Consider the following 18569-nt stretch of genomic DNA (forward strand, 5'->3'; position numbering starts at 1 on the left):
GCACCGAACTAGTGGTATGGCGGCATCTTACACAAGTGGGGGCGTGTCGACCTTGGCAGGCTGGGTAGTCGCCCCCTTGTCCAGCCCGCTGCTGTTTCCCGCCTGCGCCACTTGCTTCGGCTTGGGGCAGGCGCTGGAGCGGTGATCAGACTTGCCGCAGTCCTTGCAGCAAGTCTGGAAGCCCCCAGACTTCGGCCGGTCGAGGGAACGCGTCTTTCGCCCCCTCGGACACCGGTCGCGTCTGTGGCCCTTCTCACCGCAGCCCCAGCAACGGCCACCAAACTCGGGGCTCGTCTCCCTCGACGCCGCCTTACGCTCGAACTTCGCCTTCCGGCCTCGCACGTCGTTCCGAGGCTTGGCGTAGTCAGCGAGGCGGCTTGACGTCTTGAAACGCCTCGAACTCCATGGCCCTCGCCAAAGCCACCTGCAGGTCACCAGGGTGGGCTTGCTTTACGTAGATCTGCAGCTGGTGGTCCTGCAGAGCATCTACGAAGGCGTCACGGGCGAGGACGGTCGTCATGTCTTCACCAGCAGCCGGATAAGCCCGCCTCACAAGGGCCTCCACATCTTGCGCCAGTTGTGACAGCGTCTCGCCCTTCTGCCTCGCCCTCTTCTTCAGCTGAGCCCTGTACACCTCAGCCTGGTGACTGTGCCCAAAGCGGCGCTGCAAGGCTTCCGACAGGCTGGTAAAAGAAGCTTGCTTGGTGGCTGGAAGGTGGCTGAGAATCTCGAGTGCCGGGCCCCGCGCCGTTGCCAGCTGCAGCGCCTTTTCTTCCTCAGTCCACCCTTGAGCTGTTGCGAGCATGACGAACTGAGCAACGTAGGCCTCCCAAGCTACCTTGCCGTCATACTCAGCCGGCTTACGCCTGCGGTGGTCGTGGGAAGGAAACGAACGAGCAGGGTAGAAGGCAGGCACTCGGGGCAAGAAAGGAGGCAGGGTAGGGTTTAGGTGAGGAGGCGAGGGTGGCGGGCTGTTTGGCAACAGTGGCGGGGCCGCCGCTCGCGCCCCGCCGCAGCCCACGCCAGCCGCTGAACCCCGACCGTGACCCCCGGCCGGACACGCCAGGCCCGGAGGCTCAGAGAATGCACTGCGTGGCCTCAGCGAGGCTTGACACTGCCCCCAATCACACAAAGGCTCACTCTGCACTTCCTCTGGGGCAGCACACACGGCAGCCTGCCTCGCCTCAAACCTTACCTCCCGCACCTCACCTCTCAGTGCCTCTAGGCCCCTCTGTAGCTCACCCCGGACCTCCTCACAGGCCTGATCGGTATACTGCCGTGCCTCCTGCCGCACAGAAGCCAAGCTTGCTTGTAGTGCCTCCTCAAGCCTGCTGGCCTGTGCCTCGGAGCGCTCGGCCTGCTCACGGGCCTGCTCCTCAAGCCTGCTGGCCTGTGCCTCGGAGCGCTCGGCCTGCTCACGGGCCTGCTCCTCAAGCCTGCTGGCCTGTGCCTCGGAGCGCTCGGCCTGCTGTGCCTGCTTTTGACCTTGAAGCGTTATTTCTTGCCTCAAGCCAGCCAACATTGAGGCAATTAACTCCAGCTGGCCAGGCTTAGCGTCTTCATCAGCCTCAAGGTCACCACTACCCCCACCACTCGCTCCGCCAGCCGCACCGTGCTCGCCGAGCTCCATTGTGCCCGAGGCGTCACTCTTTGTCTGCCCGTCCACTCACAGCACAATTTCCACCCCGCTCCTGACACCACTGTTATGCTCCACTTGTCTACCCCTCACACAGGCAGACAGGTGCTCTCCCAATTACTTAAACTGGGCTCGCTATGGAAAACACAGTGCTCCCACGAGGCGGACAGCAGACACACAAAGACACTCCGGCGGACACACTCGCAGAGCACACAGCGAGGCACAATTAAATACAGGGCGGACTTTCTTGGGGTTTACTAAGCAATAGCACGTTGTACAATCCTTATAGTCCAAGGGGGAGGCAGTCAAGGCACAAATCACAGGCGATTAAGTCCTAAGGCACAGAGCACAGGCGAGCGCGTCCTTTGTCTTCTCTCCGTCTCCACTCTTCCTCGCCGCATGGCGTCCCTCTCCAGCCCGCCCCCTCAACGGGGCCGCAGGGAACCCTCATTACGTCACGTGGCGCCAATTACAATTTAAACTAAGCTAAGCCTTGGCGTAACAATATGATAAATTTCTCAACCTAGGAATCATCTTTGTTACTCTTCGCTGAACCCGTTCCAACTTTTCTATGTCTTTTCTGTAATAGGGAGACCAAAACTGTACTCTACTCTAGACAGTACTCTAGACAGTACTCTAGACGGGGTCGAACCAACGAATTATACAGTTTTAATATTACTTTTTCCGATTTATTATTAAAGACTCGTCCGATGAAGCCAACCAATTTGTTTGCAGTTTTAACTACCTCTGAACAATGCTGACCAGGCTTTAAATCGTTTGATATAATGATTCCAAGATCCTTTTATTTACTTACTGCAGAAAGTTGTTGGCCATTCATTACGTACCGAACGCGATTGTTATTTTTTCCGATGTGCAACACTTTACATTTGTCAACGTTAAATTTCATTTGCCATTGATTGGCCCAACGTGCAAGTCGATCTAGATCTGATTGTAAAGCTTCTTCGTCGAGTGTCGCAGTTACTTTACTAGCAATTTTTGTGTCATCAGCATATTTTGATACTTTGCAAGTGAGCCCGCCATCGATATCATTAACATAAATTAAGAAGAGCATGGGGCCAAGCCCTGATCCTTGAGGTACGCCGCTTCTGACATCGAGCCAGTTAGATGTAACACCGTTTAGAACTACTCTTTGTTTCCGCTCAGAGAGCCAGTCCGCAAGCCAATTGTGAATGTTACCCGAGATACCGTGCGCCAGTAGTTTGCTGAGCAATCGTTGGTGGGGGACCTTATCAAATGCCTTTTGAAAATCCAGAAATATGATATCTACTGATCTGCTTTCATCAAACACCTCAAAAATATAATTAAAAAAATCAAGTAAGTTAGTCAAACACGAACGTTTACTACGGAAGCCATGTTGCGAATTATTTATTATATTATTTTCTTCGAAGAATTTCACCATATTGTCGCGAATGATAGTCTCCATTAACTTACAAACAATCGATGTCAGGCTAATTGGTCGATAGTTTCCTGGATGAGACTTGTCCCCCTTTTTGAAAATTGGTGTGACATTTGCAAGTTTCCAATCCGACGGAACTTTTCCAGCTGTTAAAGATTTATTGAATATGATGGAGAGCGGTTTACAAATTTGATGTTTGATTTCTTTTAAGACCCTAGGGGTAATTTTGTCTGGACCAGGAGCTTTGCTTACTTTAATTTTTTCAACTGTGCGTAAAATGTCACTTTCTACGATGAGCACGCCACTTAACATCTTTTCGGTCCTTCTAACCTCCGGCGGTTGAGGTGATAAACAATCTTCGTCGGTAAATACGGATGCGAAAAAGTTATTTAGGACTGTAGCCATTTCATTTTCACCGTTCGTGTGGTTACCATTTTCATTAGCAAGCGGTCCGATACCACAAGTAAGTGACTTTTTTATTATTTACATAGCTAAAAAATTCTTTAGGAGGAGGAGAGCTGATGAGACGAAGAGCCTTAGACTCCACTCCGTCCAGAAAAGCTGTGTGAGTGAAGCCCCCCCACACGTGAGATGCATACTCCATACGAGGGCGAACAAGGCCCCTGTATATGGATAGCAACTGCGCGGGGGAGAAGAACTGGCGGAGACGATATAGAACGCCCAACCTCGAGGAAGCTGATTTAGCGAGAGAGGAGATGTGAAGTTTCCAGTTGAGATTTTGAGTTAAGGATAGACCGAGGATGTTTAGTGTTGAAGAAGGTGACAGCTTCTTCAGCTTTATGAACTGATAGATAATGGGAGATGAAGCAAAGTCCTGCGGGACACCACTGTTGATGGGTTTAAAGGAAGAACGGTGACCATATACCACAGCATAGCTAAATCTGGGTAAATGAAACTGGCTATATAATACTGTATATGTGCCGTAACTTCCTTACAATATAGTGTCATCGTTTATTCCTTACACTGACACGCATTTCTTTACTCATATATCATACTCACCGATGCAGCCGTACATGGTGTTGGCCAATAGTATGTCCCTGTGAGAGAGTCCCGTGCGCTGGCCGATGAGCTCCTGCGCCAAGGGATATAGGGTGGCGATGGTCGACCTGCCGTTGTTGCTGAAACCCTGAAAGATGTGTCAATGGGAGAGTCTGCTTCGGGGAGTTAGAGACGACGAGACGTTTTACAATAAGGGAGCGTATAGTCATCAAGATAAGAAGAAAACCATACTCATGCAAAGTTCCTCACTGTAGAACCGTAGTGCATGACGGATGAGTAGTCGTATGGTATGCCATAGGTGTTGATCAATGACGTGCTGTACTTATTGAAGTTGTTTTCCTTGCCAGTTTGGATGTTGCCATAATTGATGACCACATAGTCGTCACGGTCGGGGTGACTCTGCTCGTGCACGAACCCAATGGCGTGTCCGATCTCATGGGCGACGGTGCCGAGCTGACCCGCGTCGAGGAGAACGATGTTAGACTTTGTCAGTTCACTGGCAACTAAATAACTACACGACTGTTGCAACGCTTGCTGCTCCTATTACTCATTCTACCATTGCTAAAATACTACTACTACTACTACTACTACTACTACTACTACTACCATAACCACCATTACTGTTACTGGTACTACTACTACTACTACTACTTCTACTACCACTACTGGTACTGCTACTACAACTACTCATATTCTTACAAAAACAACAAAATCAATAAAACAAGATCAATAAAACAACAATAGCAAAAACAACAATAACAACAACAACAACAACTACTACTACTGCTACTATTACTACTACTACTACTACTACTACTACTACTACTACTACTACTACTACTACTACTACTACTACTACTACCATAACCACCATTACTGTTACTGCTACTACTACTACTACTACTACTACTACTACTACTAAAACTACTATTACTACTGTGTGAGGGATCCCCCCACACACAGGCCTCGTGGACAGAGTGGAGTCTAAGGCTCTTCGTCTCATCAACTCAGCTCCTTTCACTTACAGACTCCTTCCTCTTAAATTTCGTCGCCATGTTGCATCTCTTTATATTTTCTACCGATATTTTCATGCTGACTGCTCTTGTGAATTTGCTAACTGTATGCTTCCCTCCCTCCCGAGGGGGCCTTATACTGTCCTTATACTATCCAAATCCCTTATATAAGAGTTACCAGCATCTTCATTTTTTCATCCCTTTCACTGGTAAACTCTGGAACAGCCTTGCTACGTCTGTACATTTTTCCTCCTACCTGCGAGTTGACCTCTTTCAAGAGAGGAGTATCAACACACCTCTCCACCCGAAGCTGACCTCTCTTATGACCAGTCTTCACTACTCTCTTTCATATGAGCAGTGCTTAGCGGGCTTTATTTGTTATCATATATTTTTGCCCTTGAGCTGCTGCCTTCACTGTAAAAATTAAACTACTACTATTACTACTTCTACTGCTGCTGCTACTTTTACTACTACTACTACTACTACTACTACTACTACTACTACTACTACTACTACTACTACTACTACTACTACTATACTACTACTACTACTACTACTACTACTACTACTACTACTACTACTACTACTACTACTACTACTACTACTACTACTACTACTACTACTACTACTACTACTACTACTACTACTACTACTACTACTACTACTACTACTACTACAGTTATTATTATTACTACCTCTACTATTACTACTACTACTACTACTACTACTACTACTACTACTACTACTACTACTACTACTACTACTACTACTACTACTACTACTACTACTACTACTACTACTACTACTACTATTACTACTACTATTACCACAATGGGCAATTCTCTAAACCCGAGGTGTAGTACTGTGGGTAACTAACTATACCACTGAATCAAGGAAGTAAGGGTTCATCTCGTATAGGCATGTTATCTGTCACTCGCCCTCATCAAATTCTGCCCGCATCTTCCCCATTCTCGTTCACACACAGGATTCGGAGTGGCAAATTATTGAGGGTTAAAAAAGAAGACGAGGGGAGGGAGATATTTAGTTATGGTGGTGATGGTGGCGCTGGTAACAACTAAGGAAGGGAGGACGAAGAAGTAGATGATAAGGAAGATAAAGAAAGAATAGGGAGGAGGAGGAGGAACGAGATAAAGAAAGAAGTGGAAATAAAGGGGTGTTGCATTTGTGTACGTTAGAGAGAGAGAGAGAGAGAGAGAGATTGGGGGAGGAGCCATGGGTCAACCTTTTTCCTGTCAGTAACTCCCGGATATTTTTTTTTTTCGTACCTCTCCTTTTAATTAAAACCACTCCCCCTTCTGCAGTAACAAACACCGCCTCCATCTTCACCATCACCATCATCACCACCACATGATATATAGGTAGCTGAATAACTAAAAACATTATTATGTTAAAGAAATAAGGCAAACAAACTCATTTTTGCCTACGATCTGCCAGCGAGAAATCCAGTGTTTGGGAGTAGCTACTTGGCTGGCTCCGTGCACCGGCTAAGCTCTGCCCCCTTGCTTGACCTCACGGTGAAGAGCGATTCACTGAGGGACTTTCCCTGTATTCTTCCTCCAAGGGAGCTATGCACTCACCCTAAGATACTTAAAATTTATGCGACCCGGCCATCTAGTGCATGGGCGAGTTGTATAGGTTTCGTTTTAAACATTTGATATAATTTTTCATACCTCTCCCAGAGCGTATATCTCAATATTTTAATAAGCATTTATCATATTATTAAGATTATAACCCCTATCATGAAAATATGATATAGGTGTCAGAGTTAACACCTCAGAAGCGGCTGGCACTGGACCACCGTTGTAACGTCATAACTCGCCTTTTTGGATGCCGCTGTTGAGAGGGCGGTCTAACTCAGAAGCTGTTGCTATCAGCCCCTCTCGTAACGTCATGCTTTCGTTTCTTGGATGCCGATTTGGCGAGATTGATTGCTGACTCAGTAGACAACGTTCCTAACGCTTCTTGGTTTCGGCCCTGTTACTCCAGTAAGGCTGCGTCATTTTGAGTCTCCAGGTCCATCAACGCTTATATTCTTAATCTCGGTTTGATATTCAGTTGAACAAACTTTCGTCATGATTATTTTAGTTTGATCTTTTTTCATTTTTTTTCCTCTTTTCATTATTAGCATGCGCCTCCGTGGAGCAGGGTCAGCGTGCCGTGCTACCACCCAAGGGCCTTGGTTTGAGTTCCGGCCCAGGAGGCGGCGTGCAGCTAGCCCACCGGCTCGTCCACCCTTTCGGGCTTGTCGATAAATGGGAACCTGGGAAAACCAGAGGAAGGTAAACTGTGGCAATCCCGGATCTTGCATTGACCCGTGCACACACCACGCTAACTGGTTCTTACCTAGCACAGGTTCAGAGGTGAGCACTGCAGCCACGCGCAGCTATAGCATATGCACCAACCTTTTTCTTTACATTGCCAGAACAGTTGAGAAAACCCTGAATAATCACTCTAGTTACTGAATCAGCCCGTCCAGTTCGCCGAGAGAGCCAACGCCTCCGCTGTTGTGTTCGAGGCTGGAAACCTCAATCATTGATTCAAGACCCATTGTAATATGTTGGCCTCCTAAGGCATGCGCCCAACGCCTTCCACACAGCAAAAACACGTTGTCCTCGCGTCCAGAACCACCTCATCTTCTTGATGTTATCATTACGTGTTTCATAGAAGCGCATTAATTTTCCATATCTCGTTAATATACCGTATTAAGAAAGATAGGGAATGGTTTTCTCATATTAAAGGAAGCATATCAATGGGCAAAAAATAATTCAAAGAAAAGAAAGCCTGCTCATCACTACTCTTATTAATGAAATAAGAGGTTAGTGGCTGAATGAGAGCCCAATTTCGGATGGAGAAGGGTCTTGATCCAATCCGATTCAAAGCAGGTCAACTCATTTCGCCTCTTCGCCTCCCAGCGGGAGGGGGGGGGGGGAGCTATTCCGTGACAACAATGAGAGGATGAATCCACGGTCCAGGCCTCTCAGCGCAGTCAGTTTGCTCCTGGGCGAGCCACGGTTCGTTTCTCTTACTCGCTCCGTTTTCTATGTAGCGTGAGTGTGCGTCTGGGACAAGATTTGGAGCGTGTGAAATGTGCCCGCATATGTTCTGTAGACAAGTGCAAATACAGATTCAAACGAGTTGCAGTGGGAAACAGTGTAAGTTTCCATACAGTACCGAAGAATGAAACACTTAAGAGGAACTGGATACGCCTGTGCCAGGGAACACAAGAAGAAGTGTGCTCTCAGGCTCGCGTTTGCAGCACACATTTTGCAGCAGATGCATACGAGAGGAGTCTTCAGCACGAGCTACTGCACATGTCACAGCCGCAGCGCCTCAAGAGACTCAACCCTGATGCAATACCAACACTTCAATTACCAACTGTTAAAGGTAACAAGCGCAATGGGATAAGTGTGTGTGTGTGTGTGTGTGTGTGTGTGTGTTTTACGTTGCAGCCTCTTGCGCCGGTAGGCTTCTTCCCGGTGGGGCCTGATGGTCGGCCCAAGTCTTCGCGGTGGGGCCTGATGGTCGGCCCAGCCCGTTCTGGCGCAGGCGAGTGTTTATAGTGGCGCCATCTTGTATTGGCTCATGCTGCCCCCCGGAACTCGTTCTTGATTCGCTTGGACGGCTTCCTCTAGAGTCCGGGTTGATGGGTGGTCTTCAGGACAGCATGTGGGTAGTTTTAAGCCACTCGGCGGTGACTGAAAAATCCGAGGTGGTAGCGTGGATTCGACGCGTCGTCCATCACGCGGTGAATGTGGGCCCAGTACGCTACCAGTTCGGCCACCGCCTGTGTGTGTGTGTGTGTGTGTGTGTGTGTGTGTGTGTGTGTGTGTGTGTGTGTGTGTGTGTGTGTGTGTGTGTGTGTGTGTGTGTGTGTGTGTGTCAGTGTGTGTGTGTGTGTGTGTGTGTGTGTGTGTGTGTGTGTGTTTTCCCTATATTCATACTGCCGGTTAATCTAAGGAAGCACCACTCCAAACCAATATTCGTAGTAAATTAGCACGTGAAATAATTGTTATTATAATGCATTTTCATATATGTTTTACCTTGGGGAGGGGTCAGGGGGACAAGCTTCGTTAATTATAAAGTTGGGTGGCTTGGATTTTCTAAGTCCATTGTTATTGTTTCATGAGCGCCTCTATGCACAGACTGAGCCTCCTACCTGCCTTGCAGTACACCATACAAACTAGTTCCCAAGTCAGTACGCGGATGGATCATTACGATTTCGGACATAAAACGGTCTTTACGAGTTCTACGTTATTTTCTTCTCCATATTAAAGCAAATAATGGCGCAAGTATTTGTATTTAATAATTTTAAACAATTATATTCAGAATGTATTACTACGCGGGTTATATTGCGCAGGCAGCGCCACGTAGGCATTGTTTCTGGCCAGCTTTCAACACGCTGCCATGATGGATGGACCAGACTCCCACTCTCACTCAAAATATCATTGCACTTCACCTCTCAGTAAGTGTTGACTGACTATTTAACCTCAACCTCTTTATTGGTATGCATGTAGTTAGACAAAAGGACCGATTCCCATCCCAAAATCGAGTAAATATAGTGACCCGGGCGTGTGACATATGTGCGTTTTGCGAATAGCGGTCGCATGAAGCTTGTCACGTGTCAGAAACCAACCAGATATTGTTCAACGCGTGTACTCATAGTTTAAGTAAAATGGAGGCCAGGGTGATACGTAGCAATCGTTAGGTCACTCCCGGGTCATATGACAGCTGTCACAAATCAGTTTCATTTTGTACCCCAAACTACTCGGTAACAATGATCTACCATCAACTTACAAGAAGTGGACGGGTTAACCGTCAGTATTGTACCATATGTTTTTATGAAACATGACATTTCCCAAGAGTTGCTCAATTATACAGATTGGGGCGGCGGCGGTGGGGGGTGGGGTGGTTCCACTACAGTGACCATTCAATTACGCGCCCGACACTCGTCAACAGACCCGCTGCGGCGGCTGCTAGGTTATATTAGAATAAATTACAAGAGTATACGTTAGGGACATTCCTAGTCCTAGTCTCAAATACTAGGGGCACGGCGGTGATGAGATGCAGGGTCCGAAACACTAGGGGCACGGCGGTGATGAGATGCAGGGTCCCAAACACTAGGGGCACGGCGGTGATGAGACGCAGGGTCCTAAATACCTGGAGGACGGCGGTGATGAGATGCAGGGTCCTAAATACTAGGGGCACGGCGGTGATGTGACGCAGGGTCCCAAACAATAGGGGCACGGCAGTGATGAAATGCAGGGTCCCAAACACTAGGGGCACGGCAGTGATGAGATGCAGGGTCCTAAATACCTGGGGGACAACGGTGATGAGATGCAGGGTCCCAAATACTAGGGGCACGGCGGTGATGTGACGCAGGGTCCCAAACAATAGGGGCACGGCAGTGATGAGATGCAGGGTCCCAAACACTAGGGGCACGGCGGTGATGAGACGCAGGGTCCCAAACACTAGGGGCACGGCGGTGATGAGACGCAGGGTCCCAAACACTAGGGACACGGCGGTGATGAGACGCAGGGTCCCAAACACTAGAGGCACGGCGGTGATGAGACGCAGAGTCCCAAACACTAGGGGCACGGCGGCGATGTGACGCAGGGTCCCAAACACTAGGGGTACGGCGGTGAAGAGACGCAGGGTCCCAAACACTAGGGGCACGGCGGTGATGAGACGCAGGGTCCCAAACATTAGGGGTACGGCGGTGATGAGACGCAGGGCCCCAAACACTAGGGGCACGGCGGTGATGAGATGCAGGGTCCCAAATACTAGGGACACGGCGGTGATGAGATGCAGGGTCCCAAACACTAGGGGCACGGCGGTGATGAGATGCGGGGTCGCCCACACTAGAGGCACGGCAGTGATGAGACGCAGGGTCGCCCACACTAGGGGCACGGCGGTGATGAGACGCAGGGTCGCCCACACTAGAGGCATGGCGGTGATGAGACGCAGGGTCCCAAACACTAGGGGCACGGTGGTGATGAGATGCAGGGTCCCAAACACTAGGGCCACGGCGGTGATGACATGCAGGGTCTCAAATACTAGGGGCACGGCGGTGATGAGATGCAGGGTCCGAAACACTAGGGGCACGGCGGTGATGACATGCAGGGTCCCAAACACTAGGGGTACGGCGGTGAAGAGACGCAGGGTCCCAAACACTAGGGGCACGGCGGTGATGTGACGCAGGGTCCCAAACACTAGGGGCACGGCGGTGATGAGACGCAGGGTCCCAAACACTTGGGGCACGGCGGTGATATGACGCAGGGTCCCAAACACTAGGGGCACGGCGGTGATGTGACGCAGGGTCCCAAACACTAGGGGCACGGCGGTGATGTGACGCAGGGTCCCAAACACTAGAGGCACGGCGGTGATGAGACGCAGGGTCCCAAGCACTAGGGGCACGGCGGTGATGAGACACAGGGTCCCAAACACTAGGGGCACGGCGGTGATGTGACGCAGGGTCCCAAACACTAGGAGCACGGCGGTGATGTGACGCAGGGTTCCAAACACTAGGGGCACGGCGGTGATATGACGCAGGGTCCCAAACACTAGGGGCACGGCGGTGAAGAGACGCAGGATCCCAAACACTACGGGCACGACGGTGATGTGACGCAGGGTCTCAAACACTAGGAGCACGGCTGTGATGAGACGCAGGGTCCCAAACACTAGGGGCACGGCGGTGATGAGACACATGGTCCCAAACACTAGGGGCACAGCGGTGATGAGATGCAGGGTCCCAAACACTAGGGGCACGGCGGTGATGAGACGCAGGGTCCCAAACACTAGGGGCACGTCGGTGATGAGACGCAGGGTCCCAAACACAAGGGGCACGGCGGTGATGAGACGTAGGGTCCCAAATACTAGAGGCACGGCGGTGATGTGACGCAGGGTTCCAAACACTAGGGGCACGGCGGTGATGAGATGCAGGGTCCCAAACACGAGGGGCCCGGCGGTGATGAGACGCAGGGCCCAAACACTAGGGGCATGGCGGTGATGAGACGCAGGGTCCCAAACACTAGGGGCACGGCGGTGATGAGACGCAGGGTCCCAAACACTAGAGGCACGGCGGTGATGAGATGCAGAGTTCCAAACATTAGGGGCACGGCGGTGATGTGACGCAGGGTCCCAAACGCTTGGGGTACGGCGGTGAAGGGACGCAGGGTTCCAAACAATAGTGGCACGGCGGTGATGAGACGCAGGGTCCCAAACACTAGGGGCACGGCAGTGATGAGACGCAGAGTCCCAAACACTAGGGGCACGGCGGCGATGTGACGCAGGATCCCAAACACTAGGGGTACGGCGGTGAAGAGACGCAAGGTCCCAAACACTAGGGGCACGGCGGTGATGAGACGCAGGGTCCCAAACACTAGGGCCACGGCAGTGATGAGACGAAGGGCCCCAAACACTAGGGGCACGGAGGTGATGAGACGCAAGGTCCCAAATACTAGGGGCACGGCGGTAATGAGATGCAGGGTTCCAAACACTAGGGGCACGGCGGTGATGAGATGCAGGGTCGCCCACACTAGAGGCACTGCGGTGATGAGACGCAGGTTCGCCCACACTAGAGGCATGGCGGTGATGAGATGCAGGGTCGCCCACACTAGAGGCATGGCGGTGATGAGACGCAGGGTCCCAAATACTAGGGGCACGGCGGTGATGAGATCTAGGGTCCCAAACACTAGGGGCACGGCGGTGATGAGATGCAGGGTCTCAAATACTAGGGGCACGGCGGTGATGAGATGCAGGGTCCGAGACACTAGGGGCACGGCGGTGATGAGATGCAGGGTCCCAAACACTAGGGTCACGGCGGTGATGAGATGCAGGGTCCCAAATACTAGGGGCACGGCGGTGATGAGACGCAGGGTCCCAAATACTTGGGCCACGGCGGGGATGAGATGCAGGGTCCCAAATACTTGGGGCACGGCGGTGATGAGATGCAGGGTCCCAAATACTAGGGGCACGGCGGTGATGAGATGCAGGGTCCCAAACTCTAGGGGCACAGCGGTGATGAGACACAGGGTCACAAATACTAGGGGCACGGCGGTGATGAGATGCAGGGTTGCCCACACTAGAGGCACGGCTGTGAAGAGACGCTGGGTCGCCCACATTTGGGGCGCGGCGGTGATGAGACGCAAGGTCGCCCACGCGAGGGGCGTGGCGGTGAAGCGACGTAGGGTCGCCCACACTAGGGGCACGTCGGTGATGAGACGCAGGGTCCCAAACACAAGGGGCACGGCGGTGATGAGACGTAGGGTCCCAAATACTAGAGGCACGGCGGTGATGTGACGCAGGGTTCCAAACACTAGGGGCACGGCGGTGACGAGATGCAGGGTCCCAAACACGAGGGGCCCGGCGGTGATGAGACGCAGGGCCCAAACACTAGGGGCATGGCGGTGATGAGACGCAGGGTCCCAAACACTAGGGGCACGGCGGTGATGAGACGCAGGGTCCCAAACACTAGAGGCACGGCGGTGATGAGATGCAGAGTTCCAAACATTAGGGGCACGGCGGTGATGTGACGCAGGGTCCCAAACGCTTGGGGTACGGCGGTGAAGGGACGCAGGGTTCCAAACAATAGTGGCACGGCGGTGATGAGACGCAGGGTCCCAAACACTAGGGGCACGGCAGTGATGAGACGCAGAGTCCCAAACACTAGGGGCACGGCGGCGATGTGACGCAGGATCCCAAACACTAGGGGTACGGCGGTGAAGAGACGCAAGGTCCCAAACACTAGGGGCACGGCGGTGATGAGACGCAGGGTCCCAAACACTAGGGCCACGGCAGTGATGAGACGAAGGGCCCCAAACACTAGGGGCACGGAGGTGATGAGACGCAAGGTCCCAAATACTAGGGGCACGGCGGTAATGAGATGCAGGGTTCCAAACACTAGGGGCACGGCGGTGATGAGATGCAGGGTCGCCCACACTAGAGGCACTGCGGTGATGAGACGCAGGTTCGCCCACACTAGAGGCATGGCGGTGATGAGATGCAGGGTCGCCCACACTAGAGGCATGGCGGTGATGAGACGCAGGGTCCCAAATACTAGGGGCACGGCGGTGATGAGATCTAGGGTCCCAAACACTAGGGGCACGGCGGTGATGAGATGCAGGGTCTCAAATACTAGGGGCACGGCGGTGATGAGATGCAGGGTCCGAGACACTAGGGGCACGGCGGTGATGAGATGCAGGGTCCCAAACACTAGGGTCACGGCGGTGATGAGATGCAGGGTCCCAAATACTAGGGGCACGGCGGTGATGAGACGCAGGGTCCCAAATACTTGGGCCACGGCGGGGATGAGATGCAGGGTCCCAAATACTTGGGGCACGGCGGTGATGAGATGCAGGGTCCCAAATACTAGGGGCACGGCGGTGATGAGATGCAGGGTCCCAAACTCTAGGGGCACAGCGGTGATGAGACACAGGGTCACAAATACTAGGGGCACGGCGGTGATGAGATGCAGGGTTGCCCACACTAGAGGCACGGCTGTGAAGAGACGCTGGGTCGCCCACATTTGGGGCGCGGCGGTGATGAGACGCAAGGTCGCCCACGCGAGGGGCGTGGCGGTGAAGCGACGTAGGGTCGCCCACACTAGGGGCGCGGCGGTGATGAGATGCAGGGTCGCCCACACTAGAGGCACGGCGTTGATGAGGCACAGGGTCGCCCACACTAAGGGCGCATCGGTGATGAGGCACAGGGTCGCCCACACTAGGGGCACGGCGGTGATGAGACGCAGGGTCGCCCACACTAGGGGCGCGGCGGTGATGAGACGCAGGGTCGCCCACACTAGGGGCGCGGCGGTGATGAGGCACAGGGTCGCCAACACTAGGGGAACGGCGGTGATGAGACGCAGGGTCGCCCACACTAGGGGCACGGCGGCGATGAGGCACAGGGTCGCCCACACTAGGGGCGCGGCGATGATGAGACGCAAGGTCGCCCGCACTAGGGGCGCGGCGATGATGAGACGCAGGGTCGCCCACACTAGGGGCACGGCGGTGATGAGGCACAGGGTCGCCCACACTAGGGGCGCGGAGATGATGAGACGCAGGGTCCCAAACACTAGGGGTACGGCGGTGATGTGACGCAGGATCCCAAACACTAAGGGAACGGCGGTGATGTGACGCAGGGTCCCAAAAACTAGGGGTACGGCGTTGATGTGACGCAGGGTCCCAAACACTACGGGCACGGCGGTGATGTGACGCAGGGCCCCAAACACTGGGGGCACGTCGGTGATGTGACGCAGGGTCCCAAACACTAGGGCACGTTGGTGAAGAGACGCAGGGTCCCAAACAGTAGGGGCACGGCGGTGATGTGACGCAGGGTCCCAAACACTAGGGGCACGGCGGTGATGAGACGCAGGGTCCCAAACACTAGGGGCACGGCGGTGATGAGACGCAGTGTCCCATACACTAGGGGCACGGCGGTGATGAGACGCAGGGTCCCAAACACTAGGGGTACGGCGGTGATGAGACACAGTGTCCCAAACACTAGGGGCTCGGCGGAGATGATACACAGGGTCCCAAACACTACGGGCACGGCGGTGATGAGATGCAAGGTCCCAAACACTAGGGGCACGGCGGTGATGAGACGCAGAGTCCCAAACACTAGGGGCACGGCGGTGATGAGACGCTGGGTCCCAAATACTAGAGGCACGGTGGTGATGAGACGCAGGGTCCCAAACACAAAGGGCACGGCGGTGATGAGACACAGGGTACCAAACAATGGGGGCACGGCGGTGATGAGATGCAGGGTCCCAAATACTAGGGGCACGGCGGTGATGAGACGCAGGTTCCCAAATACTATGGGCACGGCGGTGATGACACGCAGGGTCCCAAATACTAAGGGCATGGCGGTGATGAGATGCAGGGTCCCAAATACTAGGGGCACGGCGGTGATGAGATGCAGGGTCCCAAATACTAAGGCACGGCGGTGATGAGATGCAGGGTCGCCCACACTAGAGGCACGGCGGTGATGATACGCAGGGTCGCCAACACTAGAGGCACAGCGGTGATGAGACGCAGTGTCCCAAACACTACGGGCACGGCGGTGATGAGATGCAGGGTCCCAAATAATAGGGGCACGGCGGTGATGAGACGCCGGGGGTCAAACACTGGGGGCACGGCGGTGGTGAGATGCTGGGTCCCAAATACTAGGGGCACGGCGGTGATGACACGCAGGGTCCCAAACACTAGGGGCACGGCGGTGATGAGACGCAGGGTCCCAAATACTATGGGCACGGCGGTGATGACACGCAGGGTCCCAAATACTAAGGGCATGGCGGTGTTGAGATGTAGGGTCCCAAATACTAGGGCACGGCGGTGATGAGATGCAGGGTCCCAAATACTAAGGCACGGCGGTGATGAGACGCAGTGTCCCAAATACTAGGGGCACGGCGGTGATGAGATGCAGTGTCCCAACCACTAGGGGCACGGTGGTGATGTGACGCAGGGTCCCAAACACTAGGGGCAAGGCGGTGATGTGACGCAGGGTCCCAAACACTAGGGGCACGGCGGTGAAGAGACGCAGGGTCCCAAACACTAGGGGCATGGCGGTGATGTGACGCAGAGTCCCAAACACTAGGGGCACGGCGGTGATGAGACGCAGGGTCCCAAACACTTGGGGCACGGCGGTGATGAGACGCAGGGTCCCAAACTCTAGGGGCACGGCGGTGATGAGACGCAGGGTCCCAAACACTAGGGGCACGGCGGTGATGAGACGCAGGGTCCCAAACACTAGTTGCACGGCGGTGATGAGACGCAGGGTCCCAAACACTATGGGCACAGCGGTGATGAGACGCATGGTCCCAAACCCTAGGGGCACGGCGGTGATGAAACGCAGGGTCGCAAACACTAGGTGCTCGGCGGTGATGAGATGCAGGGTCGCCAACACTAGAGGCACAGCGGTGATGAGACGCAGTGTCCCAAACAGTACGGGCACGGCGGTGATGAGATACAGGGTCCAAAATAATAGTGGCACGCAGGGTTCTAAAAACTAAGGGCACGTCGGTGATGAAATGCAGGGTCCCAAATAATAGGGGCACGGCGGTGATGAGAGGCAGGGTCCCAAATACTAGGAGCACGGCGGTGATGAGACGCAGGTTCCCAAACACTAGGGGCACGGCGGTGATTAGATGCAGGGTCCCAAACTCTAGCGGCACGGCGGTGATGAGACGCAGGGTCCCAAACACTAGGTGCACGGCGGTGATGAGACGCAGGGTCCCAAATACTAGGGCCACGGCGGTGATGAGACGCAGGGTCCCAAACACTAGGGGCACGGAGGTGATGAGATGCAGGGTCTCAAATACTAGGGGCACGGCGGTGATGAGATGCAGGGTCCCAAATACTAGGTGCTCGGCGGTGATGAGATGCAGGGTCGCCAACACTAGAGGCACAGCGGTGATGAGACGCAGTGTCCCAAACAGTACGGGCACGGCGGTGATGAGATGCAGGGTCCCAAATAATAGGGGCACGCAGGGTTCTAAAAACTAAGGGCACGTCGGTGATGAAATGCAGGGTCGGAAATACTAGGGGCACGGCAGTGAAGAGATGGAGGGTCCGAAACACTAGGTGGTGGGCGGTGATGAGATGCAGGGTCACCCACACTAGAGGCACGGCGGTGATGAGACGCAGGGTCGCCAACACTAGAGGCACGGCGGTGATGAGACGCAGTGTCCCAAACACTACGGGCACGGCGGTGATAAGATGCAGGGTCCCAAATAATAGGGGCACGGCGGTGATGAGACGCAGGGTCCCAAACACTAGGGGCACGGCGGTGATGAGACGCAGGGTCCCAAATACTAGGGGCAGGGCGGTGATGACACGCAGGGTCCCAAATACTAAAGGCACGGCGGTGTTGAGATGCAGGGTCCCAAATACTAGGGGCACGGCGGTGATGAGATGCAGGGTCCCAAATACTAAGGGCACGGCGGTGATGAGACGCAGTGTCCCAAATACAAGGGGCACGGCGGTGATGAGATGCAGGGTCCCAAATACTAGGGGCACGGCGGTGATGAGACGCAGAGTCCCAAATACTAGAGGCACAGCGGTGATGAGACGCAGGGTCCCAAACCCTAGGGGCACGGCTGTGATGAGACGCAGGGTTCGAAATACTAGGGGCACGGCGGTGAAGAGATGCAGGGTCGCAAACACTAGGGGCTCGGCGGTGATGAGATGGAGAGTCGCCCACACTAGAGGCACATCAGTGATGAGACGCAGGGTCGCCCACACTAGAGGCACGGCGCTGATGAGATGCAGTGTCCCAAACACTAGGGGCACGGCGGTGATGAGATGCAGGGTCCCAAATAATAGGGGCACGGCGGTGATGAGACGCAGGGTCCCAAACACTAGGGGCATGGCGGTGATGAGACGAAGGGTCCCAAACACTAGGGGTACGGCGGTGGTGAGACGCAGGGTCCCAAACACTAGGGGCACGGCGGTGATGAGACGCAGGGTCC

At 53.7% G+C, this 18569-nt stretch overlaps 1 protein-coding gene across 1 annotated transcript in view; it reads right to left on the reverse strand.

Annotated features, from left to right (window-relative positions):
* LOC126995062 (protein SpAN-like) overlaps positions 1–18569 on the reverse strand; it is a 59679-nt gene that overhangs the window by 25134 nt on the left and 15976 nt on the right. The window contains exons 4-5 of the mRNA XM_050854355.1: positions 4323–4526; positions 4074–4200 (exon numbers count right to left, since the gene is read on the reverse strand). Coding sequence (XP_050710312.1) covers positions 4074–4200; positions 4323–4526 — 331 coding nt within the window. The remainder of the gene's footprint in view (positions 1–4073; positions 4201–4322; positions 4527–18569) is intronic.

Source organism: Eriocheir sinensis, unplaced genomic scaffold, assembly GCF_024679095.1.
Source record: "Eriocheir sinensis breed Jianghai 21 unplaced genomic scaffold, ASM2467909v1 Scaffold972, whole genome shotgun sequence".
NCBI lineage: Eukaryota > Metazoa > Arthropoda > Malacostraca > Decapoda > Varunidae > Eriocheir > Eriocheir sinensis.